The 27930-nt window shown below is 40.8% G+C and overlaps 2 protein-coding genes across 3 annotated transcripts in view; both read left to right on the forward strand.

The window, feature by feature from the left end:
* Positions 1–69: 69 nt before the first annotated feature.
* Positions 70–12831, forward strand: KBTBD8 (kelch repeat and BTB domain containing 8). The gene is made up of 4 exons (XM_059716170.1): positions 70–216; positions 2986–3196; positions 4099–5213; positions 9300–12831. Exons 1-4 carry the CDS (start codon positions 201–203, stop codon positions 9761–9763), a joined length of 1806 nt encoding a protein of 601 aa, XP_059572153.1. The 5' UTR covers positions 70–200; the 3' UTR covers positions 9764–12831.
* Positions 12832–17442: 4611 nt separating this feature from the next.
* Positions 17443–27930, forward strand: part of LOC102560835 (monocarboxylate transporter 2) — a 50942-nt gene continuing 40454 nt past the window's right edge. Inside the window, exons 1-2 of one of the 2 annotated variants that reach the window (XM_019499770.2) lie at positions 17443–17639; positions 21289–21547. In XM_019499770.2, the coding sequence (XP_019355315.1) occupies positions 21331–21547 (217 nt within the window). In that variant the 5' untranslated portion in view covers positions 17443–17639; positions 21289–21330. Of the gene's footprint in view, positions 17640–21288; positions 21548–27930 lie in introns of those variants that run through there. The other variant, XM_019499771.2, reaches the window with a different exon arrangement.

Here is a 27930-nt window from a genome sequence, read left to right on the forward strand (position 1 = left end):
CCCGCGCACACTGCAGCTCCCGGCGTGCCCCGCGCGGCGGCCGGGCCAATGGGCGCGGCGCGGGCTGGCAGGCGCGGGGCGGCGCTCGGCCCCGCCGCAGGATCCGGGCCGCCCAGAGGCGCAGGCCCAGGGCAAGCCGCGCCGCTGACATCTCCTCGCGCGCCGGCCCCCTCCTCCCCCTGCCGCCGACAGCACCGAGCATGGCCGCGCTGGGAGGTCGGTCAGTCGGGCGGTTGGTCGGGCGGGGGGTGGGGGAGGGGAGGTGAGATCACGCGGGGTGGTGAAGTGAGGGGAGAGGGGGAAGGGCAGGTGAGGTGATGTAGGGGGAGGGGCAGGGGAGGCAGTGTGAGGGGGCCACAGGGGGATGGGAAGATGGGCAGGGGGGCGTTGATGTGGTTCAGGGCTGTGTGGGTGAAGGGGAAGGCCTGCGAAGCCAGTTGGGGGTGGGGGGGGTCCCCATTTTGGGGGGGGGCGTTCCCGATGCTTCCCTCGACTCCAGCTCCCAAGCTGCGACTGCCCCGGGTTGTCTCTTTTCGCACCCCCGCCTCCCTCCTGCCCCCTCCCCAGTCCCTCCGTCCTGCTTGCACTGGAGGTCTCGGATGCTCGGGGTCGGGGCAGCGGCCCCTTTCCTCCCGCAATCGCCCCATTCCCTTTTTGAGTCAACCCAAGCTGTCAGTTTCCACCACATCTGGTGCCGCCCGTCGAGAAAAGAGAGACGTGGGGCCGGACGGGACCCGCGGAGGTCACATCTAGTCCAACCCCTGCCTGAGGCGAGCTGGGCCCTGCCCAAACCCTCCCATGCAAATCTGCGATCTCAACTCTTTGTAAAACCGCCGCCCGCCCTGACAGCGCAAGACTTAATGTAACACTTGAACGATGCGCTGCGTGAAAGAGCTTCCTTTTGTTGGTTTTAAACGTACTGCTTACTGGTTTCGTTATGCGACGCCTGGTTCTCGTCTTGACAGAGATCGGCAGTAAATAATAAATCCCCGTTGACTCTCTGTTCGCTATTTAGTGTTTTGTAAATCCTTATCTGCCCCCACTTTGAGTGTCTCTTTCCTAAACTGAATCAGCCGGCCTCTGTAGTGTCTCCTCATACGGCAGCTCCTCCGTATCACTAATCATCAGAAAAGTTATTCGATCCTACACTGGTGGTTTTCGATTGGGGTCTTGTCACCCCCCCACCTGCTCATTCAAATCCACTGGTTCTCACCTGGGGTGCCTTGAGACCCTCTCACGGGTGCCGGGCAATTTTAGCACTGTTGGGTGCACAAACATGATTCGCAGCATAAACCCAGAGATTTCAAAGAGTGTTTCAAAACATTTTGCCCCGTTGTGGCCTTTCTGAGATCTGTGCAATGGAAGAATTGCTCCATTACTGTTCTCTAACGTAAAAAAAAAAAAAGACGAGTGAAAACTAGACTTGGCATTTTGTGTCTCAAATCTAACAAGGTTGAAAACTACTGACTTAGGCAGTGCCGAGTGTCTAGGAGTGGAAACGTAGATATATAGCCTCTTCTGAGGCATGCAGGGAGGAAGTGCGTTTGTCTTGCATCCCCCAGAGTTTGAATTGGGTCTGCAGGCCCTGCCAGAGGTACAGGGAAGGGGTGAGAGTTGAAGTTAAGGAGTTGGAACTTGCTGTTTAATGGTTGCGTACAAGGCAGGGAAGGCTTTCCCCAAAAAAGACTAATCCAATCATAGATGCATAAGCTTTCGTAAGCAGCGGCTTTACCTGATGCTGTGAAGGGGCTGCAGGAAGCGGAGCTTCCGAGGAGAACGTGTCAGTGTTGTTCTTGACAGCCTTCAAGCCCAGGTGGCCTGCTGTATTGAGGGCTGCGTACTCCAGTTCAGGATATGGGAGTCGTCATGTCTGGTGTATTTGTTGTGGGAAGTCAGTTTTAAGGGCAACACTTATAATGTTCCTGTTTTGAAAAGGGACCTGGATTCTGTAAGATTTTCCTAGGAGTGGTTCAGTGAGATATTGAAACTGTTAGGCCCCATGCCTAACAATCATGGGCACAGGAGAGTCCTATTGATTTCCTTGGGGCTCTGGGTGGGCGCAAGGCCTGAATTGCGAATAAGGGAAATTGTCGCTGCTGCACAGAGCCATGAGACAGGATTTAAATCTCCCCATTCATCACATCCCTTTTTTGTTTAGCCCTGCATACATTATGGACATTTTCTGTGCAGTCAGCAGCAATACCTGACTTGCAGCTTTTAACACTTCATTTTTCCTGTTGAGTTTCTTTTGTTGTGGAGTAGAAAACTTGTTTCCTAATGAAACAGGTTGTTGCACTTGAAACATTGCTCAATTTTCACTGTGGGCTTAGTTGATTAAGCACTTGTCACATGTTGTTTCAATGTATACAGCTTTTCCTCATTTTTTTTCACAATAGAAGTAGTGTCCTTTCACACTGGAACAATGATTTAAGTGGTAAACAGAGCTTGGTTTCTGATGTAAATACAATTATAAAGTAACTATATATTTTGTGTGAACCTATTTGTATGCTATTACTTGTATGATTGTTATTGACATTATGAGCTGTATTTTAGCAATATGTAATTTTTGTATTCATTTGTGAAAATGTGTAGCCAGCAATTCTTTTTTTTAGCCAGCTGACTGCGAAGTTAAGCTCATTCATAAAAGTGTGCAGAACTTAGGCCTAAGACCTGTCTTGTGTTGCTTTTCTGTAAATGGGTTAGTAATACTTTCATACGAGTCCGTACAGATCAGGACACCTGAGTGACAGGTTATATATAAGCAAGCGCAACACTTATTGTGTAGTTGTTTCCTTTTAAAACCAATTTGTAGTTTTTCTATATTGTCATAGTAGATTGTGAAACTAAAAAAAATGGTGTTTAATCATCATTAATCACTTTTGAAAATGGGAGGAGGTACATAAATATGCATATAGTCTTGATTGTGTGGTCTGTTGTATTTGCTTTTTTCAATATAATAAGTTTGTTTTGGTTTTCTGTTTATAGAACCAAGTAAATTTTCACAAACCCTGAATGGAATTCCCTCTTCAAACACAGTCAGCAGTGGAATGGACCCCTTCCACGCTTGCAGTATTCTTCAACAACTTAAAACAATGTATGATGAAGGACAGTTGACAGATATTGTAGTGGAGGTGGATCATGGGAAAACATTCTCCTGTCATAGGAATGTTCTTGCTGCAATCAGTCCTTATTTCAGGTACAAATATGGAGTTCCCTGTGCTAGTAGTTATTGAATTATAATTAAAGTATTAAGCAATAGAAGTAATTTGCTGTCATTTTTGAGTAATTAAAACTTCTTATATCCATCTGCAGTTTTATTTCCTGTAACTGATGATGATGACATTACAGATTTAGTAAGCAGCAGAATTAGCAGCACCTGCTTATTTAATCAAATTTGCCTTGAGTATGATCTCACTTTCACATAGTTAAAAAAGCTGTACTGAGAAACCCCGACATCAGGCATATCTTTATCTATCGTAATTCAAAACTGATTTCCTTTTTAGATTGCACATTTTAGCATAGTACCTTGCAGTACATCTGATATTGAGATTCCATGTTGAGCATGCATATTGGCAATTTCAGGGGTGGGGGAGAGAGTCTACCTATATGAAATTTGAGCAGGCTTGATATAGGTTCATTAGTGAGCGTTAAATATGGAATGCCAGTGTACTATTTTTGAGTTATTAAGAGTACAACTGTACGGTAGGTAGCTGACCATGACACTCTAATGTCCAGTAGTATACAAGTGATATTGTAGCAATGATGGTCTGGAAATTATGCTAAAGGCAAAAATTGCTTAGACTGTTTGACAAGCTTTCAAATGCGAGACAGTCTTTATCATGTCTCTGATCACAGGAATCCAGATGAAAACTGTCCTGCATTTGAAAGCTTGTCTAACTTTATCCCAACTACATAGCTGGTCTAATAAAAGAGATCACCCTAAGAAATTCTTGTCTCTCTATTACAGTATCAGCGAAGATTATAAGTGCCCTGTTAGTATGACATGCATGTCATGATTAAGTATAATATTGTCTGACTTTTTTTAGACCTGTAGCTGAAAGGGATTTGAAAATAAACTGCCAAATCTTTCTTTTGCAGATCTATGTTCACTAGTGGCCTTACAGAGAGTACACAGAAAGAAGTTCGTATAGTTGGCGTTGAAGCAGAGTCGATGCATTTAGTACTGAACTATGCATATACCTCGAGAGTAATGCTGACAGAGGCCAATGTTCAAGCTTTGTTCACTGCAGCTAGTATCTTCCAGATCCCTTCCATACAAGATCAGTGTGCTAAATATATGATAAGTCATTTGGACCCACAAAACTCTATTGGAGTGTTTATCTTTGCTGATCATTATGGTCATCAAGAACTCAAACACAGATCACAAGACTACATTCGTAAAAAGTTTCTGAGTGTCACCAAAGAGCAAGAGTTTCTCCAGCTGAGAAAAGACCAACTGATAAGTATACTGGACAGTGATGACTTAAATGTAGACAAAGAAGAGCATGTTTATGACAGCATTATAAGGTGGTTTGAACATGAGCGAAATAAAAGAGAAGTGCACCTTCCAGAAATATTTGCCAAATGCATCCGTATGCCTCTGTTGGACGAGACATTTTTAGAGAAAATCCCTCCCATGTTTGCACAGGCTATAGCCAAAAGCTGTGTACAAAAGGGACAACCTAGTGCCAATGGCTACACGCAACGGCTTGGAATGACTGCATCTGAAATGATCATATGCTTTGATGCTGCCCACAAACACTCAGGAAAGAAGCAAACAGTGCCTTGTTTAGATTCGGTCACAGGGAGAGTGTTTAAACTATGCAAACCACCAAATGACCTGAGGGAGGTTGGAATTCTTGTGTCACCTGATAATGATATTTACATTGCAGGGGGTTACAGGCCAAGCAGCAGTGAGATCTCCATAGACCACAGAGCAGAGAGTGACTTTTGGATGTATGATCACTCTGGCAATAGATGGATACCTAAACCTCCTTTGTTGCGAGCCAGAATAGGCTGCAAGTTGGTTCATTGCTGTGGTAAACTGTATGCAATAGGTGGTTGTGTTTATGAAGGAGATGGGCGAAACTCACTAAAGTCTGTGGAATGTTATGACAGCAGAGAGAACTGTTGGACAGCTGTCTGTCCAATGCCTGTAGCAATGGAGTTTCATAGCGCTGTGGAGTATAAAGATAACATCTATGTTTTACAGGGTAAGGTGCCTTAGCAGTGTAAGTGATACTGTGTTTTCAATAGGAAAGGGAGGTTTCCAGTCCCAGTATCTCCATTCCCTTGAACACCATAGAAAGTTCTCATTTCTTTCTTTATTTAGGGATTGAAAAAGAGAAACCTAGTGGGGGCAATGGAGAAGAAACCACATAAAATGTATATATAGTGTTATTTCAAAATGTATCTCTAGGCAAATGTGTTTTTATGTGCCACAACGTGAATCCATTTTGAAAAGAGGAGGTCATGTGTATGAACTAAATCCTTCTAGAACTTAAAGATAAGCATACATTTTCCCTTGGCTTATATGCCAACATTTTTTTTCAGGCTTAATACTATGAGACCTTGTCACTAATTTCTGCTTTGCAGATTCACACAAAAATCAGTCTTGCTTCACTTCCTCAGAGAAAAATAATAGTAGAATATTGATGTAAAGTCTGTTGGCTAAAATGTCATCATCTTACCCAAACGTTTTAACTGTTACAAATTTTAATTAAGCTAAATTTTGTCTGTTGAACAAGGGCTTGTTTGCAAAACATTCTTCTTTTTTAAATCATTCTTTTCCCCCAACTTGCTAACTGGTAAAATTAAGTGGTGGATAATGACTCCTTCCAAAACTGGCTATTTCTGTTCCTTTGAGTCAGCAAGTTAGACTAAAGATTTTCCTGCACTGTTCATTTTTCTTTCTTTTACTTCCTTTTCACATAAAATGAATGCTCAGTTTCCACTATGAATATATCCATGTCCTGCATCTCAATTCCCATGCGATCTAGCTCAAACAGAGATTTGGGATTAATATTGATATCTCTACCAGAGAGACTATTGCACCAGAATAGATGATGATGACTGGAATAAGCATGTAGATATATTAAGAAAGATATAGTGTATAGCTCTACATTTCCGTGGAGGAAAAGTACATAGTAGATCCTCCTTATTAGAACCTAGTGGGACCATCCCCTGTTTATGTATGTGACATGTCCAGATATGTAAGACATCTATAATATACAATAGCACTAAAAAAAGGAAGTGGAATGTAAAAAAAGAAGCATGCCACGGCAGTCCAGAAAACAAATTGCAATGTAACGACAGAATCTAGTATAAGAAGCACAAGTATTTGCTTTTTGTGTAATTCTAGTGACCAAGCTGGGAGTTCATTTAATCTGAGTGTTTATATAAGCAGGATTTAGATAAGCAAAAATCTGTTGTATTTTCCCTTCTGGTATCTTAGTCTGGATATTGTGTATTATGGGGATAGCCAAATAAAAGTTACTCAACTAGTCTACAAATTAAATGCTAGTGGGTAAAGGGTTAAAGGACAAATCATTCTTTTTTTAGGAAAACACCAACAGGTGGGCCTTGAAATGGCTTGGCATAGGTAGAGAAATTTGACAGATCTAGAAGCACCTGTAAAGGCCCTGTTATCAATGGGCCCTCTGCTGGCGGTTGTTTCTAACTTGTAGGGGACAGGCACATGGAAGAACTTGGAGGAAACCATGGTAGGCATGCAAGGAAACAGTGCGATGCTCCCTCTCTCACTATGCACTTACACCCCACAATGGAAGTGTTAGACTCTTGTGAGATCTGCTTTCCCCTCTTGTATTTCCTTTGCTAGTTTTGGTGTTCCTTACTCACTTTATAGAGAAATACGTGTAGTTTGAAGTGGTTCTTGACTATCAGCAAAATCTCTAAATATGTCTGCTTTTTACTTGGTTTAAGTTAAATGACTATTTCACAGTGTCATATTGAAAGAAGCGTCAGTAGTAGATTCGATGTAGTTAAAACATTCATCCCATTATATTTTGTTTCATTAAGCTACTTAAACATTGCAAGCATCTTGTTAAAAGCTTGTAATGCAGTCTGCCATACTTAACTCTACCTGAAAATAATCCATTGAGAAAATTCACTATAGAAGTTTTATGGTCAAATGGACCACATGTCTATAAACTTCATGATCAGAATGTTGCTTTTTTAGTTTACAGGAGGCATAAATGCACCTGTAACAGTTGAGGTTTTAGTTTGTTTTATGGATGAACTTAGTAATTGCACAAATAAGGAAATGTATCTAGCCCCCAGTGCTTTGCATTATGAAAATATTGTTTTCTCTGCAGAATCTCATGAGTAGAGGAATATGCTTGCGTCTCATTGAAATATTAATGTAAAGAATTTTAGTCTTCAATTTTTATTAGATGGAAAGAAGCACCGCAGTATTTGCTGTAATTCTTTCCAGAGATGTGGGTTTTCTGGAAAACTTTGAATTGGAAAATTTTCCATTGCCCTAAATAGAACGTGATCTGATTTAGCGTGTTTATTTGACTTATATTTAGTAAACAAAACTAAAAAAGTACCGCCATGTAAATTTTATGTCCTGATAGCCGCAAGTATTTGAACTGAAATATTTGATTAGGGAAGAAATTAAATACAGCACACTTAATATGGTTTAAATGTTATATTTAAACAAATTCAAAGCCTTATGTAGAAATAATTTTTATTGGAATACTTGTAAAAATGTAAAGACAGTGCACGATAGCATGTACTTCCCTTACACTTTTTTTTAAATTTAAGAAAAGTGAAGGCACTGAAAACTGTTGACACACTAATTTTAGCACACCCAAAGAACTGTGCATGATATGCTGTGCTTCGATTTTGATTTGACCTGCACAGCCAATTAGGTGAATTCATAACTTGATTTTTGGATTGGATTATTATGTGAGTATATTTACCGTCCTCTTTACAAATCGGTAAAACATATATGTACTCTCTCTCACACTTCCTAGGGCTAATCACCCGAAAAACATTAATTACAAATTTGAAACTGTCAAGCTTACCTAATATTGTATTGGCATCTATTCGTTGTTACTAATGAATTTTATGAAACAATGAATTTTTAGAAATGGAAAATTTCCCACGGAAAAATAAAGCACTGGAAAACTTTACGGAAAATTTTCAATCCCACATCTCTGATTCTTCAACGTAGTTCTGTGTGCTAGTCAAAAATGTACAGTTGTCCCACTCAAGTAAAAAAGACCCCTTAGAACTGAAGCATGTGTGAGGCCTGATGTTATTCTTAACACCAGCTGAAATACAAATGTTAATCAAGAGATGTTAAATGGAAGCAAAATTTAATAGTGGAGAAAGCAATAATTACTCAAGTTGCTCGTCTTTTAAACTAAACTCCACCCCTCTTGTTCTCTCCTACCATTCTTTCTTTCTTTCCTCATTCCTTGTTTTAATTGGGCTAGAAGAGTACTTATCTGTAATGTGGTTTGGCAAGTGTACTTAAAACATATATGAAAGGTATAATTTGAAGTAGCTTCTTGTGCATGGGAAAAAGTAGCCTTTCCAAATATGTGGGAGTGTTGGGATGGCGGGTTGTTTTTAATCTACGTTATACTTACCTATTTAGAATAGCATCATCTTATTTCCATGCATCTGAACTTCTGCCATCATTATTCTGTAGATTCTAATCTCTGTAGTCAGTATATAAAGTTTCATACTATTTAGCCATGAAAATAGTGAATTAGCAGGTTCACACAAGGATCCATTTGGAATGTCTTTAAATGGATCAACATGTGATTTGTGAAGCTGTTTCTTTGCTAGCACTCACCACATACCGTTTCCAAATCTGTATGTAGTGTAATTCACACAATTACTTGCTCAGGTTTCAAGCAATTTAAGAACTGTAGATCATTAGTATTAATTTTACCAAGAGATCAAGGAACCAGATTAATGCTTCAAGCACTTTAAAGTCTTGAAAGGTTTTGACCCCCAGATTCTCAAGCATTGGTTAAAAGTGGTGGGATGCACATAAAGCCTTTCAGTGTTGGCAGCCTTCAAACACTCCATTTCAGCCTCGAGAGAAACTCTTTAGGGATTTATGCTCTATAGGCTGTTAACATTCTTAAGAAACTGGGTATAAAGTTTGCTGTTTTGGGATCAATGTATGTAAATGTCTAGAGGGAGAGAACAGAAAAAAAGTTCTGATTTTAGTCTGGGAGCCACTTGAATTTGTGTTCAGTGTATAAAAAAATTATAACTTCAATATTCTTATACTTTTTGGGTTCTTTCCTTTTTAGGAGAATTTTTCCTCTGCTATGATCCTCAGAAAGATTACTGGGGCTTTTTAACCCCAATGACTGTGCCTAGAATCCAAGGCTTGGCAGCTGTATACCATGACTCCATCTACTACATAGCTGGAACCTGTGGAAATCATCAGCGTATGTTTACCGTAGAGGCCTATGATATTGAACAAAATAAGTGGACTCGAAAAAAAGACTTCCCATGTGATCAGTCTATTAATCCATACATTAAACTTGTGCTTCTCAAAAATAAACTCCATTTGTTTGTCAGAGCTACTCAAGTCACTGTTGAAGAACATGTTTTCAGAACCAGCAGGAAGAATTCACTATATCAATACGATGAGGTTACTGACCAGTGGCAGAAGGTATACGAGACTCCAGATAGGCTCTGGGATTTAGGCCGGCATTTTGAATGTGTTGTTGCTAAATTGTATCCACAGTGTCTTCAGAAAGTTCTTTAATTTTATTTGGTAACAGGCCTTAGTGATTTCAGTGGTATCTGATGCTAGAGAAAACATGTCTTAAAAGAAAACAAAGACATTCTGTCAGTATTTCATGTGAGCTGAAACAGACAGTTTTTTTGTATATGGGGATGGGTGCTCTTTAAAGGTTGCAGTCTGGGGGGGAATTCATTCAAGTGTCATACTTGCTGATATTTTCCTGGGAAATGAAAAGGAGGTTACAAAGTGCAATTATCAGCATTTTTTCTGGTAAACACTTAATCATGTCATTCTAGAGGGGTGTTATAGTAATAAAGGCAAACTAAAAATAGAAGAGCCAGGATAACTATGCACTACAGTGAAAGAAAATCTAGCATTAATAGCTAAGGATGTCCAAGCTATTTTGAAGTGACTTTTTTTTTTTTCAATACGGGTAAAATCTGAGGCAATATCACTAAGTCTTTATTTTAGATTGACAGAAAAGAGAGAGAGAGGAATACTAGATCCTGATTCATTATTATCTTTTTTTTTGTACTGGTTTGAAGTCTATTAAAATGTTCATAATGTTGTCTGTGCACTACAATAGTTTGAGAGAAATATTGAAGTCGGAAGCAGAACATAAAGCATCTGCCCAAAAAACAGAAGACCTGTTTTGGATTACTGTACCATTTTCCTAACTGTGGGTTTTTGTTAAAATCAAGCTTATGGTATAAAAATAGCTATCCTCTGCCAATTAAATGTAGTGCTTGAAAAGGGTTTTTACATTGCTTAAGCATTGTTCATCCCTTTAAGGACTTTAACCCCAAAGTTGATGGTGCTAGTATATTTTTAATACTTGTATGTCTGAAATGGGCTAACTCTCCACTGCTCTTTAAGACAACCTGCTGTTAATGGAAACAGTCTTCTTGGAGTCCTGTCCTGCAAATGTGCATCCTCTTTTTACTTACATTTTCACTGCAGTAGAAGGTCTTGCAGTGTGATGACAGGATATGACCTTTTTGGCTTTTTGGAGAGCTCATTCTGCCTCTTGTAAAGTATAGAGCTATGTGCAGTGTTTGCACATGCTCTGATAATGCTGAGAAGTCTGAGTTAATTTGATCATTCTTTTCTCCCTGCCCAATCTTCCCAGTCACTTTTTACTGTTCTGTTATGACCTGTAATGTGAAAATTTGCACTACTGAGCTGTCTTTGTGATTCAGTTTATTAAAACAAAATTGACAGTAGATATCCATAGTTTAAAGGAGTCTTAGATGCAGGTATAGAATATTATCACATTTGTTCTATGTATGGAACATCTAACTTATTTTTTTAATGGGTAACTAGGTTTAAAGTTTAGCCTCTATGTCAGTAGTGAAAACTGGATATAAAAGGGAAAAGGTTAATCCTAGAGCTCATATCACTATATATTTCAGGTTTAATTTGTTACAGAGCTTATTCTCTCCACAACTACATGTGGTTTGTCGTCTTAGATAGATATTTAACTAAATTTAATTTCTCAGATTAAAATAATGGTCAGCCCTTGCTATAAATGCTTACCATTATCTGGCTTAAGAGCTGATATTTCAATAAGCCAAATATGTAGCTCAGTAGTAGTTTATCCCCTGGCATGCCTAAGAGAACATTGATTCAGTGTGTGGTCTAGTTATCCCCCAATAGGGTTTTCCTTACTTAAGGAAACATTCATCTGGTTTTGAATCTTAAATCTTGCACAAAAATATTTAACAATAAAAAAATTTAAAGAAACTGTGAAACTAAAAGAAAAAAAAATGCCTCTCTGCATTACATACCTCATCTTCCAGAGATTCACCAAACTTTTTTTTAGGTGTGGGTGCTGGAATTTCCCTGAAACAAAGTTTGTTTGACAGCATTTGCTAAGATTGCATTTTTAAATAATCTTGAGGTGTGTGGTTTCTTGTTATGTTTAGTATTTTTCAGGATAGTACTTTATCCACAGCCAACAATAAGCATTTTTTTTTTTTGGTACAACTACTTTTATTTTCTAAATCTTCTCTTTAGAGTAGCTAGCTCTATTTGAGCTGTTGTACACCTCTAGCTGCAAGCTTTCTGAAGCACCCTCCCTCACAGTGTTGCATTAGTGTGTAAAACCAACTTTTTTGCGAAGTGTTATGTAAAATTTTCTTGTTTTTAAAGCTTGGTTGAATATTTACAAGATTTCTTGCTGCTTTTTGACAATCTTCTATATTTATTTAGTAGAACAAATTTCAATATATTACTTGAAAATATGAAATAGAACTGAGTTAGCAATTGACTGGTCATGTGATGTCTAGAAGTACAATATGCTGTGGTTAATTCTGCAGTAGGTTTGTTAATTTTGTTTATCTGCACTAAAATATGAGGATCTCCATTGTGTTTAACCATTCAAACTAAGGGTGTGATCTAAGACAGTAATGTGTTTAAAAGCTAAAACCTGGAACTTGTCAAGGGAGTAGACTATGTTGAATCTTTTGCATGAATAATTTGTTGAAACTAACATAGCTGTGATATTTTGCCACTTCTTAAATGCTTTAAAAATTTTGGAAAGTCAGATTCCTCGTCAGCTGTGCTTTAAAATCAGACTTTTAAGAGTCAGTTTGCACAATGTGAGAACAATTAATTAACACTGCACCAAGGGTACTAGTAATTACACAGAGCTCTGTACGTTCTCTCTGCCTGTGTGATCCCTCTGCTCTGGGTTAGGCTCTGCCTTTATTAAATTGACAAAATATAAAGGACCAAGTAAGTGGAAATCTTCCTCCCAAAAAATCTCATCAGAATTATTTTGGAAGAAACTTAATTGTTAACCCCCGTTTTATTCTAAATGTTATTGCTGATTTAATAGCTAAAAGTGATCCTGGTGCATCAGACGTAGTGTGTGTGTGTTCTGCAAGAAATGTAAGAGCTCCCTGTTTCTTAAGGCTGTTTAGAAATGGCATCCAACATTCAGTGCTCAGGTATGTTAGTAAGAAGTACTGTAGTCCTATGACGGCAAATGTGTGGATTTTTAAACATTTTGCCATAATTGCACAATTTTGCATTTTTACTTAATGTCATGTTACGTTTCTTAAAATAAACCTATTGTTGAAATATAATGACTCCAGCCATTTTTAATACTGTCTTTTCTGAATTAGGTAGAGCTATCAAGTGGAAATTCACCCAGCGACTCTGGTTTTTTTGGGACAAGTAACTCTTTTGCTCTACAACCCAAATGCCTACTGCACTTTGGGGAAGTCTCACATTCCACTGTGATGGAAAGCACTGGGGCTTCCTTTCATTGTTGCATCCATGCCTACTCCAAACACAGAGCCCGCAAACCAATCACCCATTAACTCGCACAAACAGAGCTGGCTTTAATATTTTTTTCAGGGTTGAGAGGTCCCAGCACTTTTTCAGGACTGCTTCATATCATGTCAAATAGTGCTTTAGACTCCGGACAGCAGTTCCTATTAAGGATCACACAAAAGCGCTGCTTTTTATTGAACCTGTTACCATCCCTATGAATTAGGGAAGTAGTGGTGAAAGGGGGGCAAAGAGAGGTAAAGTCATCCACTCAAGGCTTGTCAGGATCTTTGAATATAATTACAGCCTCTTGCCACACAGCCAGCAACTTTTGGTTAAACATTTCTCACTAACTGCTTATAGAATATGTTCTCCAGGTTTTCTGACTTTTTTAATATTTTCACACTTCCTATGCTTGCAAACTCAATTTTCTCTGTCAATGAATGTCTTCTGACTCAGCATTAATGGGCTGGGTCTTTCACTGCCTAGGCAGGCAGCGTGAAGAGGTCAATTTTGGATGACCTTGTGCTGTCAGGCCTATGCTCTGATCTACAGTTCAGCGTGTTAAACCCCCTCTATCAAGACTGAATAGCCATCAGCAGCTGCTGTATGAAACCATTTCTAGGTATGATACCCGTTCAATATGTTCCAAGTCCCTAAGCATTACATGACTTCCGGAGGGTTTTGGTCACTTGGCATCATTTATTCTTTTTGCCTCCTCTGTCTGCGGTGTCCTTCCTCTTCATCCTTGCAGCCCCCTGATAGCACATGCTGAGCAGTGTTAATGTTTTTTTTCCATTCACAGACTTACCACAGCCATAAAAGACTCAGTCTTGAAAGGGGAAGCAAACTATCTTCTGCCCTCTGCAGTGTAGCATTTACTGCAGGAATTTTTCTGCCAAAACCAGGAATGCTTCTCTTTCATGTCTAAGCTGAAAGATGAGTGAAGCAGCATTGAGGAGGTAAGTGAAGTGGCAGGCCCCATCTGCATTTGTCTTGCAGAGAACTGAATAGATCAGTGATGGAACTTAAATTGCCCTCTTTCTTAATGCTTGCCTTCACTTCCAGTGACCCACCTGAGGCCAGGACATTGTGACCACCTGAATTAGGCAGGCAGGCCCACGTAGAACCAGCCCCAAGCTTTTCAAGCCACCTTCAGTTTCCTGGTAAGCACCAACCACTCCAGCCAACCACTAACAGTGCATATAGTTGGCTGCAAATAGCTGATGTCCATCTTTCAAGAGTTCGTGAAGTATCTGGATGACCCAAACTCTCACTTTTATCCTTCCTGCCATCAAACAAAGGGGACAAAATCTAATTCTGGTCACTCATAACCAAGAATGGTTTCTATACTGTCATGTTAGATGCATGAAATGTAAGCTGCTAAAAGACAAAATGTTCTTGTGTGGTGCCATAAATATTAATGAGGACCACCCAAGGTAGCGTTACATTGGATAAAAACTGGATGACTGCTGTAAAAAGCTTTTAATAAATGTCCTCTTAATTTTTTTATCCTAATTTGATTTCATTTGTATCCTGGTCATGGCAGCTTTTATCAAATGCTGCTCACTGGCAGCAATGCTTCTGTGAAGAGCTAATTGTGTAGTAAACTCACAAGAAAAATGCACTTTATTTATAAATAATATTAAATAACTACTTCAAAACCCTGACTTTTCAGGTACATTTCCATAAATAGAGAAGAGGAAAACACACCACATGTCACATCAACACTAATGAATACAGCTCATTTGAAATACTCACATTTGGAACCAGTTGAATTATTTCCGGTGTTTGTTTCAAATTTGAACTCTTCATTGAAATTTGAAGCATATACATTTTGCCCTCCTTTTTTTCTTTCCAATTACTTATAGAACTGATCAGCCTTTTTGAAATGGTGAATTTCCAAAAAAGGAAATAAATACTTTTTCAAAATTATTTTTCTCCCTTTTTATAGTTTTAAACCATTCTACTTCTAATGAACTTTGTGCAAACAATCCACATACCAAGTTTATGCATGTACATGTGTACATTCTATATATCTAATAACTTTCTTCGTGCATGGTCAGTCAATTTTGAACTTGGGACCTCTGGATGCAGAAGAATAATGTCCTTGATAACAACTGAGCTCAAGAAGCAGCTGTATATGTAGTGATGATAAAAGGCTGTTGGGAATGGGTGAGCCGCTAGAAGAGGCTGTAATAGGTCAGCCACTAGAAGACGCACCCTTTTTTTAGTGTGCTCTCTATGCCTATTAGAATAATAGTACAAATATTTATATGAAAATAAATGTGATTTCATAGTTAGCTCAAACTATAAGGCTCTAGCCTGGAACAGCACAGCGCCAAAGGTGGTCTAAACCTAGGGTATACATGCAGAAAAGAAACAACCTTTTTGGCAGCCAAAGACTAGCAGCACAGAAGCTGCTTAATTCTAAAAGTCTGAAGGAATTTCACCTTTCACAATGTCACTGTTTAGACAAAAACATTTTTCAAAGGATTTAACCTCGGGAGAAGTGACTCCTATGAACTCTTGTTCTAGTGTGACCACAATCTCTTCAACTATAGTAAAGGGTGCCCAGGACAAAATGTTTTTATTTGAGATTCTCTGCGCTGATCAAGTGATGTTTTGGGGACTAGTCTATGATGTTCTAGGGATTGATCCTATAAAATGCTGACAGGTTTTGAGACCTTGACCCCCTGCCCTTTTAATTGGTTGTCAGTCCAAAAGGGCTTGTAAATCCAACTTTGAGATGATAAAACAAAATCCCACGCAACTGCTAAAAGCCATGAAATTGAGAGGCAGGAAGACCTGCTGCTGGAGAAACTATTTAATGGGTGGTTGGAATTTTATTTAAATAGATGACATTTGAGAGTTTACAACTTTGGTCTAATATGAAGCGAAAATGTGTAGATGTTCTATGCCAAATGCCAATTTTTAAGGAGGACTGGGCATCCAGTCCTACTCGCATGCAGATGACGAAGTAGCAGGTAGTTTTATGCTTTATGACCTACCAGGAAAGTTGCTATTGCCTGAATGCTGGTTAGGGAGGGCACAGGGCTGGGATTCAGGCAATCTGCATCTGCTGTTACCTGTGTTAAGCCATTCTTATATCTATAAAAAAATGACTTCAAATCACCCCAAGGTTTGTTTCCATGATAATAGGAATAATATTAGTTGGCACTTAGCCCCTTCACTAACCGTTGGGGGAAGAGAACAAGAGTAATTTATTAAAAGTGGGAGCTAAATTAGAAGGTGCTTAATGGCTTTAATCTCCAGAGAGAGAAATTATGTTCATGTATTTTGGACAGCTATAGAAATCACTCATTGCCAGAATATTTATGCTCTTAAAATAGGTCAAATTTTGGCTTAAGCTACTTGAAGCCCTTTTACATTTCCTTTGTGATAGTCTGGTCCCTTCTAAAAAAGACTATTAAACTCTGGAAGACAAATAGTGGAAAGCAATTATGTAGGTAGAGTTTTTGCTGCTGCTGAGACATACATTCAGATGCATAAAGTATTTAGTTGCCTACCACTCACTTGGAGCTAGGTGGCTAAATACCTTTACCAATCAATCTTTCTGGAGCTCTGATGGATTAGAGTTAAGTCAAAATAAGGCTTTTAATTTCTCATGTGTCCAACTCAGATGCAATAGTTGCATTGAGAACAGTTTCACTGTGCTTAGCTTGGACCATGAACTTATATCAGCCTATCTTACCCTCAGTTCTGTTTCTTGGGCCTCAACCCCCTGCAGCCATGTTCTGGATCATCAGTATGACTGGGGAATATCTCAAATCTCCCAAATGGGGGTTTATCATACAAGTACTATGCAATCATTCTTATTAAAGTTCAGCTATATGCAGTGTTGGGTTAGCTGACCGCTCTTCCATGAGTCCAACTCAACCCACTCATTATAGGAATAAAACATTTCCATCGTCTCTTTGTATTGCTCTAACCTTCATTGAAGGGAGAATTTCCATCCTGTGCAGAGACGCAACACCAGACTTCTGTCCCTCTTCGTTTCTAATAAGCCATCTAAGTAGGGTTTGCATGAGACTTAAGTGTGGTATAGCTTCTAGAAAAGGGGTGAATTTCAGCCTAAAAGATTGACATGAGGCTGACAGGCTGATTCCAAGGGATCTGGTCTGGGTGAATTCAGTCATGCTGGGTCAGGAAGAAAGGATCCAAGAGACGCAAAACTTGGAGAGGAAATTAATCTTTATAGGAAAGGGTGGGGGGGGGAAGGAGAAGGAGCTCTTGGCTAATAATCTAACGCAGAGGTGTTAACAGAGAGGAGAGGGTAGCCAGCAACTGCTGAAGCCACTGAACAGAGGGCAGCAAATGGAAGAGTTTGCGTGGCACTTGTCCCTGATGGTGAAGAAAGAGAAGTTCTTGTTAGTCAAGGGTCAGTGAATCTGCACGCCTGCCATTTGATGGTTGTTTTGGTTGCAGTTTGTGGAGGCACCAGAGGGTCTGAACCTTGCCTCCCGTCATGACCTTTGGTCTTCACTGAAGCTGAACAGGGAGACAGGTTAACTTCATCTTTACAAGTCAAGCAGACAGTGACCAGAAGGAGCCACAACAGCGAAGACCACTCCGGGGGCTAGCGTGGAACTCTTCCCTGGTAAGGAAGCAGCACACCCTGTTCATCGTAGGGGGAGAAAGGGGATCAATGATTTCATTACTTGGTGGTTTGCTTGGTTGTAATTTGCAGACCATGTTTGGGGGTGCCGGGTGCACGCTATGAAGAGACTGAGGGCCTCATCTCTACTGCAGAGGGGGCAGATCTCAGTCAAGCGTGTGTATAAATAAAAATTTGGATAGTTAAGCACATAATACGATGGATTTGTTCAAATACCTTTACTGAAAAACTGTTTAACAAAAAATGCATTTCAATGAGCAAATACTATGAGAAAATGAGCAAATAATAAATGTGGGAATTGGAGAGGTGCGTCACGGTCAGCCCTAATACATTACATTGTAAACTGGAGCCTTCCTAATTAATTAATTCTTGACAGCATGTTTAATATCTGGAACTACTTTTTGTGAGTTGCAGGAAGGCAGCAAGGATAAGGATGGGTATTAGAGTGTTTCGATGTGCATAACTTTACCGTAGCCTTTAAATGTGAAGCAAGATGTCTTCACATTTAAAGGCTATAATAATAATTACTCAATAATAATTACCTATTGTTTAAAAGGGGGCCAGTAACAATATTTTGCCTACTTAGGATGCATTCAGGAATGGGATGTTCTTCAGTTACATGGTATTCTAACTTGACTTGCATTTGTACAACAGACTTGATGTCATAAGATGAAGGGGGAGGCACAGTAAAAATGCACGGACTTTATAGCCACACACAGTATAAAACTTGAAAAAAAAATTAATTTCATGTAGTGTCCGGGTTACCTGATTCATCTTGGTCTTGTATCTGCTTACATTGTTTAAAATAATACACTGAGACTGCTTTTCATTATTCTAAGGCGTGTTCCCTTTCACACCTTCTAATATGCACTGGGAGCTAAACACCAAGCAAAGGGGGAAGAAGAAGGGGGAGGAGAAGCTATTTCAGCTATAACAGGGTTATCACAACAAATGGGTGAAGACTGGCCACAACTAAGCTGAAATGCTGTAGCAGCCTCCTAAGCAGAGGAGTTGGGGACAAAAATTGAACTCATCTTTAAATGGAGCGTGATCAGTTTGTGAAAGGAATGATGTGAAGCAATGCCTGTGATGGCAGGAGACACCAGACACCAGGTACCCAGGAGGCCTCCTCCATGCTACATCCCTCTGTCAGGCATTTGCCCTAGGATGTTTTATAGTCACAATAACACATCAAGGTATCTTTGCTGACAGACTGCTATTTCCCATCTAGTCCTTGCATCTTCTCTTAGCCAATTAAGCAACCTATGGTGGGGAAGGCTACCTGAACCTGATACACACCCCATTCTTGTTACCCACTGGGCAATGGCTCTGTGGGAGTTCAGGGGGTCTGAGGTGTGCCGGAGTAGGCTCTGCATGTTCATGACTCTGATGATGGTCTCTCATTTTGCCTTGCAGCAAAGATAATAAGAAATGGGGCACATGTAGCACTTTTCTGATGCCTGAATTTAGGTGAGGCATCAGAACTAAAATAGAAGAAAAGCTTTTTTCTCCTGTTTATAGTTTGAATTCTGAGAGTCACTTTATTGCCTCTCTTATACGGAGGTGGATCCTCAGCTGATGTAAACTGACATAACTGCATTTTCTGTGGCACTTTCTTCTGATGTATATTTAGAAGCATCCCCCAACTTCTTCCTTCTTTCCAGTTCACTGATCCCAGCTTGCTTTCCAGTCTTACCAGTGCAGACATCAATATTACCATTCTCATCCACTCCCCAGAAAGCCACTGAAATGTTTCTTCCTGTTTTGCGTTTGCAACACACAAAGGGCAGGAAAACATGCGGTTGTCCCAAGGAAAATTATGATCACCTTTCCATTATTTCTGTGGAGCCTGCCTTTCCCATCTACCTGTCATCTTTATCTTGAAAGGAGGGGCATGGCTTGGTTTCCCAAAGACTTCTGGAGATGTTTTTTTTTTTTAATTCTTACTTCCATTTCATGCAATATCCCTTCTGGCCTATGTTGCTCCTGGACTTAATCCGCTCTCCTGGCAGGAACCAGGCACGTACAAAGTGCTGCCCAAAGCAGGGGGGACTTCCATTTACTTTACAAGAAGTTGTCAGCAGTTTACAGCAGGTTCTGTGCAAGTCAGTGGCTGGAAAAGGCTGATCGCTCATGAAGAGCTGGGGAAGCAGGTGCACCGTGGGGCTCATTGTCTGCTGCTTATGCAATGGAGTGATTCTGTTAAGCAGGGATTTCTTGAAAGCACAAGCCTTTCCACCCATATCTAAAAACTAGACAATGGAGCATTTACCCTAAACAGGGGGACAGTCTATGCTTTGTGCTGTCTTCAGAGCAAAAGCTTCAAGGAGTGCAACCCTCAAACCCAACTTTTCAGGTAAGGCACCTCAGTTTCCATATTTCCTTGTGTTCTTTCTGCCCCTCTCCACATTAAACCTGCCTACTTCTGAGCTCTAGCCCTGCTGGGTCCCAGCTTTCAGGGCAAGAGACCCTTAAGGGTAACTCTGTAAGGGAAAGCCAGGCACAGGGGTTGGGGCAGCTTTATGGTAAATCTCTGCACTGGAGCAGTGAGCTGGGTTTCAGAGAGATGCTGCTTTCCTTCCTCTAGTAAACCTCCTTGATGATTCTGTGTCATTCTTTGCCACTGGCCCGGAAAAACACTTTTGTCCACTACTCATTATCATTACTTCACAACCCCCCAATTTCAGAGATCCCAAACCCTTCCATCTGCTCAGATTTAAAAATAAGACCTCTAGTCTTTTTGGATGATGACCCAACATCCAGGCTCCCAAAGTGGAAGAAATCCTCATTGTTTGGACCCCAAACTCAAGGGTATTTATTTTATGGCATTTGCCAAATTTCAAGGATTCATATCCCATGCACCCTCAGATTTCTCTTGCTTTCCAAAATCACCCTCCTTTCCTTCAAACTCTTTTTGCTCCAGGTGACGGCCCGCTGAGCTGCCAGACAACTCGGAGGGTTGTGACCCTCCAAGGTTCATTGTTACTCTCTCTAGTCCTTTCAGAGCCCATCATCAGCCCCCTTGCCAAAATCTCACGTTAGCTCTTTGCTTGCCCAAAAGCTTCTGCCTGTTCCCTGTCGGCAGAAACTCTCCAGCAGTTTGAGGTTTCACATCCTGTTGAATGTAAGACATGCAGTTCACAGTGCAAGGGCAATGAGGCAAAGAGGAAACCTCTCTAGATGGATCACCAAGTCTAGCGCCCTACTGTTTTGATGATCATAGTGGCAAAGCTCAAATATGTGTGGGGAGGGGAGACAAAGGGAAGAGGAGCTCAGATCCCTTTAATGCCCGCAGCTGAAGCAGCAAGTGAGAGAGAAATGTTGTGTTAGTCTGGATCCTGGAATCGATCCCTCCCAATCCATATCCCTAACAAGAGAAATCTATTCAGCTTTATTAAAATACAGCCAGAAGAGGGACCTAGTTAATCACAGAAAGGTGATTTCATGTTTTAAAAGAAACATAGCAATTAGTGCTTGAACACTATCGGAAATTTCAAGGTAAAATCAGAGACTGGAAAGGGATTGATGGAAATTGTTAATATTTGACAATGTTTAACTGCTTGTAGTTCACAAGTTCCATAGGGCAGAGATGCCAAACCGATCATTTGTGGGTCTTTGCTTTATTTTGCAGGATTTTTGAGGAGCACTGTGTTGTCTGAAATCGTAGTCGGCCATGTCTCCCCCTCTAACCTCAGATCTTGCCTACGTCCCTCCCGACGGCGGATGGGGATGGGCAGTGGTATTTGGAGCTTCCATCACTGTTGGATTTTCATACTCCTTCCCAAAAGCTTTCACCATCTATTTCAAAGAACTTCAGGCCGTGTATAAGGTATCCTACAGCCAGATCGCATGGATAACTTCCATCATGTGTGCTACTACCTACGGAGGGGGTGAGTGAAACCTAGAGCATTTCTTTGGATCAAAGAAGGGCTTATCTTTCTTCAAAACTGGGCAGAAAAAATCATTTTCTTCTAAACAGTTCCAAGTGGGGTCCAAATGAAATTCGGGCGTTCTGTTCTTATCCTGTTTCATATTGCATCATGGCACTTTAGTGAATATTGGTGAATATTTTCATAGTGGTCAAATCTTTAACACGGCATCAAATATTGCCAGTGCTCAGGATTTTACTGGAAGCCATGCTATGGTTGTAGAGGAAATCCTGGCCTTGCTGAGCCTGATGGAAGTTTTGCTGTGGATTTAATTGTGGTCCGTATTTTACCTCTGGTGTTTTTCCCTAAACCTTCTGGCGTCATGTGATTACATGAGATTTCATTTCAAGCAAAACTGAATTTGTAGAGGTCACAGTTGTGGAAAACCACCAGAAAGCAGCAGACAAAGAAACAGCATATTGCATTTTGTTAGTTTTAAGGAAGCCCTCAAGAATTTCAAACCAGTTTTTAAGATTTTGGCAGGGTTCGACCATTTTTGAGTGCTTGGGGTTGCCAATAAGTGCTACACAAATTTCTCTATGCAAATATTTTTTTAAAACATTAACATTCTGGTTGAATTTGTTTAAAAACTACAGCAAATATTTCTTTAATGACCAAGATTTTGGTATGTCACGCAGAAGCATTTTCAAGGGATAAAGATTATTTTTAAAGATATAACATTAACTGAATAAGCGTGCACCTCAAAAACCATCTGCTTATAGGGCTGATCACTATAAATAGTGGCCACAGCCAATTTAGGGAAAAGTAACATTTGTCCTAATAATTGAATGATTGCTTTCAAAGGGACCTTTGCCCTATCCACTCAAAACTGATCTCAGTCAGCTGCTTGGATCTGAATTGTTTGTGTGTACCTCACTAACTAAATGTAGGAGGGTGTCACACTTGGAATAGATTGGGTGAAGGGTTTGAAAGGCAACTGAGGCAGGGTTATGGGAGGTGCACGTGGCTACTGCTTTGTGCCTCAGGGACATTTTAATTCCATTTGAATCCTAGTCCATCAGCAGGACTTGTGCTGACAGAAGATCACAATAAGTTTCACACCTAGAGCATTACAAATGTATTTGGTGTGCACGTTATGTGGATGGAGTAAATACATAACTTCATTGCAGCTCTTCAAATGAAATATGGTACTAAGACCCACACATAAGAAATCAGTTAGGTAGTAGGATGAGGGACGCTGCTTGTCCGTGGTGGTGAAAAGGGAAGCTATTCTTGAAGAACAGCCATGAATTTAAGACCACATTACAAACTACGCAGACAGACCAGTAATCCCTCCACCAGCACACCGATTGCTACTTGTGACTTTGTGGACCAACCGCATCTTTAATGTGCTGACAGCTTACGTATGTTGTTACTTAGATAGCCAGAATGCGATTCCCAGGGTGAGTTCAGGCCTCAGAAAATTGGCAATAAAACAGGAAACCTTTCACTTGCTGGTTCAAATCCAGCCCTTGTCAATGGAGAATGAAAACTGTTGTCTCTAAATAGCAGGCAGATGGTCACAGTCCATTTCCCCATAGGCAGGTACCAAGGTTGCTAATCCCTGCCACAAGTGATGATAATTGCCAGGCTCAGCAGAGAGAGGTAAATGGTTGAACAGGAGCGGGAAATGAATCGGTCTCATCCTCACACAAGCTGCCTCTTCAGGCTGGGTGGGAGCTCCCTTGCAGGGCAGTATGGATGTTACCGTTGTGCCATTATAAAAAGGTTTACGGTGGCACAAAACCCGAGCAAACCGACATCCTTGCCCCTTGTCCTGTCACAAATGTCCCAAACTTCCTAGTAATAATTGGTGCTGCCTCCTTGTGGCAGATGTCTGTCTGCTTACGGTGCAAGAGCACAGGTGGTCTGGGGCTAGCCAGCCTGGGCACGCACTCCCCGGGCTTCAGGGCCCTAATTCTGCAAAGAAAGGCCCCAAGTGCCTGGCCCCAACCTGGGGCTCGTGTCTGCTGGGCTTCCTGGCTTCACACCGGTACACAACAGCCCTGGGTAATGTCTCTCTGCCCATCTATTGGATCAGCTGTGCCAGGATACATCCCAGCAGAGCTGGTCCCACCACGAACACGACGTCCATTTGTAGCATGGGAAAATCTTACAGTCTGTTCTGCAGTCTTTTCTGGGGGTAAACAGAAAAGTTCAGTTGTCAGGGATGATAAGATGGCACCTTAACAAATACCCTAATTCACTCACGTGCATTAGTAGCAAGTGCCACACTGAGTGGCTTTATGTTCTGCAAAGAACAGGAAAAGGATATTAAATGGTGTTTGTGTGATAACATATTCCAGGTAGAGCAGACTGCTAAATGAATTATTTTTCTGTTAAAAAAAAAAAAAAAAATCCTGTTGGAGATGGGAATTTTTGGCTTTCACCCAGGCTTTTTTTATTATTATTATTATTATTAATCATCTGGACTTTATCAAATTTTAATGACCGTATCATTTTGATTGATAGCCCAGTATGCAAGAGCCTGATCTTATCAGAAGTCACTAATGAGATGATAGGAGAATATCAGTGTGGTAAAAATACCATCCTGAATGGGAAAGATGATTCAGTGGTTAGGAAAATTAAATTCACTTTTTGGTAAGGCTGTAATTGGTGTTACTCAAACTTTATATTTAATGGTTTACTCTTGGCATTCTAAAGGGGGTTTTGTACCCCACATTTATTTTCCGTAAGAGCCTGATTTGTTAATAAAAGCTATCTAATGCTAAATCTTGCTACATACTCAGTGTTCCCTTAAATCCCACCAATGTCCGTTCTTTCTCTGATCTCTACCTGAGTACTCTGGTGGCTTTTGAACACTTAAACCAGATAGAATCTGTATATGAAGCAGAGGAAATAATGTACCATTTTCCACTCTGTAACTTTGCAAAACTACTTCAACTTTTGTACTGTTAGAGTTGCAAAATGACAAATGAAAGTGTGATCCATTCCGTCGCATCTGAGAGCAGAAAGGATGAAAGGAGAAAACAAAAATGAAAACTGAAACTTGAAAATGCCCAGTTTTGTGGGAAATTTTGATCCAAAGAACATTTAAGGATCATATTTTTGCTGGTCTCCATTTTGGAAAGGACACTTTTGTCCAGGAAATGTTTTGGAATGGAAAAGCTTCACTGGATCTTGCCATCAGTGTGTTTCTCACTTGCCATATAGGAAACTTGGGGCTGAGATTTTAAAATTTGCCTAACAGGCTTTAGCATACAACTTCAGTTGTTTTATTTAAATCCTCTTGGAAAATCCCTAGCTTCAGTTTTCAAGTCTCTGTGATTTTGAGTTACCTGTACACAGCAACTTCTTTAATTTTTTAGAAGAAATATATTTCTTCTCTCTCTCTCTCTCTCTCTCTCTCTCTATATATGTATAGATATATATATATATATATATTTCCCCCCCCCACACACACACATTTGATGGATTTCTAAATTCTGGACAGTCTTGGCTTATGCTAAGTGAAAGCCTGGCTCTAGCTCAAGTCAATGGGCATTTTGCCAGTGACTTCAATTGAGCCAGGATTTCTTTCTGTATTCACAAATATTCATCTTTAGGTTACTAGTGTTAGGAGCCTGCAAAGTTTCCAACCCAAGGGGATGGTACTTGAGACAGTTGAAAGAAGAGGTCTGAAGTCTGGATGAAGTTTTTAGAAGTATGTTCTGTGCCTCTGACCCTCACAAGAAGTGTTGTCGTAAGGGGGTCCAAGAATGCCAAGTCACGGAAGACCCGGTAAACAGATCTGGTGAGTAAATGTGTTATTGAAACCGATGTTAAAGGAGTTATCTCTCTGACGCTCTTAGGGCTATTTGAGAGGTCAGTCCATAGACCTGGGGTTAAAGAGAGCTTGAGCAAATACTACATCAGGATCAAAAGCCTTGTCATTTCTGATCTACAGGGTTAGGTGGAACATCACACGTCAAAAGTTCAACAAGGTTCTGGGGAACAATGCAAGGGGGACCTTGGAAGTTAATGCTAAAACCTCAGGATTGATCTGTTGGTCAGCCAACAGCAAGTTGGAAAGGCAATGAAGAAAACCAGAAGTAGTGTGTTAGGCTAGTTCTACCTGCAACGAGATGAGGCATTCTGCACCCGATGTGGTTTCCAATCTGCTTTCCAGGCAGCCATGCATTTTTCTGCCACGCTCCATTCAACACAATCCATGGTCGACGTGCAGCCTGAACTCTAGCCGTTAACACAGTTGGATCTAGATAAACCAGGGGATTGTTTTGATGTGAGAGCCCAGTTCAGACGGGAAGGGTAACAGTATGATACAGCTGTCGGCAGATCAGGGAAAGGGACCCCGCACGTTGGAAGAAAAACGTATACTGCTGTGACTTGCATGATGAAAGGCCGAACACGGACTGAGGTGCAGTAGGAGAAAAAACTAACAGTTGTTGAATATGAATGGATCCATTGAAGCTGTGCCCGACTTCTTGCCCCCCCTCTGTACCTAGATCAGCCAACTTGGAGCTTGCCTAAATGAGAGAGATGCATCAGTTGAATGCAGAGGGATTTAAAACCGAGTTAATTAAACTGGTGCACGAGACCCGTGTGAACCCGTGTATTTGGGTTTAAATCAGGTTACTTGGGTTCTGAGTCTGTCTGGCAAGTATTTACGCTAAACTGCAACTAGCCACTCTTAAATTGTAATAAATGACCTGCTTTTAGTGGTTGATTACATGGGTGTATGTAAAGCCCAGTTTAAGGTAAACCAGTACAATTGTCTTACATGGACCAGATAATATAAACTGGGTCTGGCTGGGGGGTGGGCATATAGGGTTGACCTTGTTTGGTTTGCTTCACGGTAAACCTAGCAGCATCTCATCTTCGCTGCATTTTTACCTTAAAATAGTCAAGACACATCAGTTACTTGCTGTAAAAATACATCTCTTAGCAGTGAAGACAAGGGCTTGAGTCTAGGAGCAGAGAACCAAAGGGTGGGGACTAGTTCAGGACATAGTGTCCTTGGTAAAGAAGTCCCTTTATACTCTTTACAAATGAGTCCTGCTTTTTCCCATTGGGAGGGGAATAGGTGCAGGCCTGACCACCGTGTGATGTATGTGCCCATTGCCCTTCTACACAAGTCACATGCTTGGCCCTCTCTGAGTGTAATTTTATGAACATGGCCAGTTTATGCGCTCTGTAATCAAAGACATAAATATAGAGGTTGAAATTTCCACACTCTTATAGCTATCGAAATGAATGACCAAATCCTCCTCGCTGCTTTAAAATACCTCAGCTGTACTATTCCCCCCTCCACCGTTTTTAATATAATATTTTCCATATGCAACAGTGCAGTGTCTGCATGAGGATTAAAAAGTAAATGATACTGAAATGCAGTAGTAAAGAGTAATTCCCAAATTGAAAGATCCCAGTTATTGGATTTAAAGGAATCGCATCTATCATTTTACCCCTCTAAATGTTTCTGTTCTGCTCATTTCAACTGAAATCCTTGCATAAAAACAAATCTCTTGCTGGTGACTCTATTTTCTGGTTTACAGAAACCCATCATTTCCAGCAGTGATATTTTATACACCTGGCAGTTTTAACCAAACAGACACGGGCCTGGAGCTATTTAAGAGTTTCACGGGGTAGGAATGAATTATTGTATGTTGTCGGAAGAGTTCGTATAGCTTGGCTTAGTCTCCGCCAGTAATACTGGAGCTTAGAAAAAAAACCAAGTTTGACATTTCATAATTTTCTCTTCTGACCTCTCCCTGGCCCCTTTGTAAAACGTTACTCAGTGGGAAGCAGAAACGAGTAGTATCAGACTTTTATCTGCTTGCTGCTATACTCAATTTACATGAGTTCACTGGAGCCTTCATCAAGGGTTAGGTGCCTGAGCTAATGCCCCTGCCCCAAGGCATGCCAGGTTGGGAGACGTGGTGGGCCAGTGCAGTTGTGCTATGCAGGGTGGGTTGGACAGTAGAGACTCTGTGCAATTCCACGCTGCCACCTGTCACACAGCCCTGCTTTGGGACAGGCTTATTCCTTGTTAGCCTAGAGAAGGGGCAAAATGAATTTCATATCCAGGTCAGACTTCCCGACAAAATACTTGTATATTTGCTAAGAGTGTGCATTGGGGACTCTAGTCATCCATGCATGCACCCTTAATTCACAGAGCTTCAAGCCCATGTTGTTTGCCAGCTGGTACCTCTACAGCAGGGAGCCTCCACCTGCTTCTTGGCTCACCAGAGTCTCCTTCTTCGTACCTGTGCAGACATGTCTTAGATCAATGATTCTCACCCTTTTTTGTACTGGGACCCCATTGATGTTTAGCAATGGCCAGTCCTGATCCAGGGTCCCTCACTCCTGACCCAGGCACCAGCCTC

Source organism: Alligator mississippiensis, chromosome 12 (genome assembly GCF_030867095.1).
Source record: "Alligator mississippiensis isolate rAllMis1 chromosome 12, rAllMis1, whole genome shotgun sequence".
NCBI classification, from domain to species: Eukaryota; Metazoa; Chordata; order Crocodylia; family Alligatoridae; genus Alligator; species Alligator mississippiensis.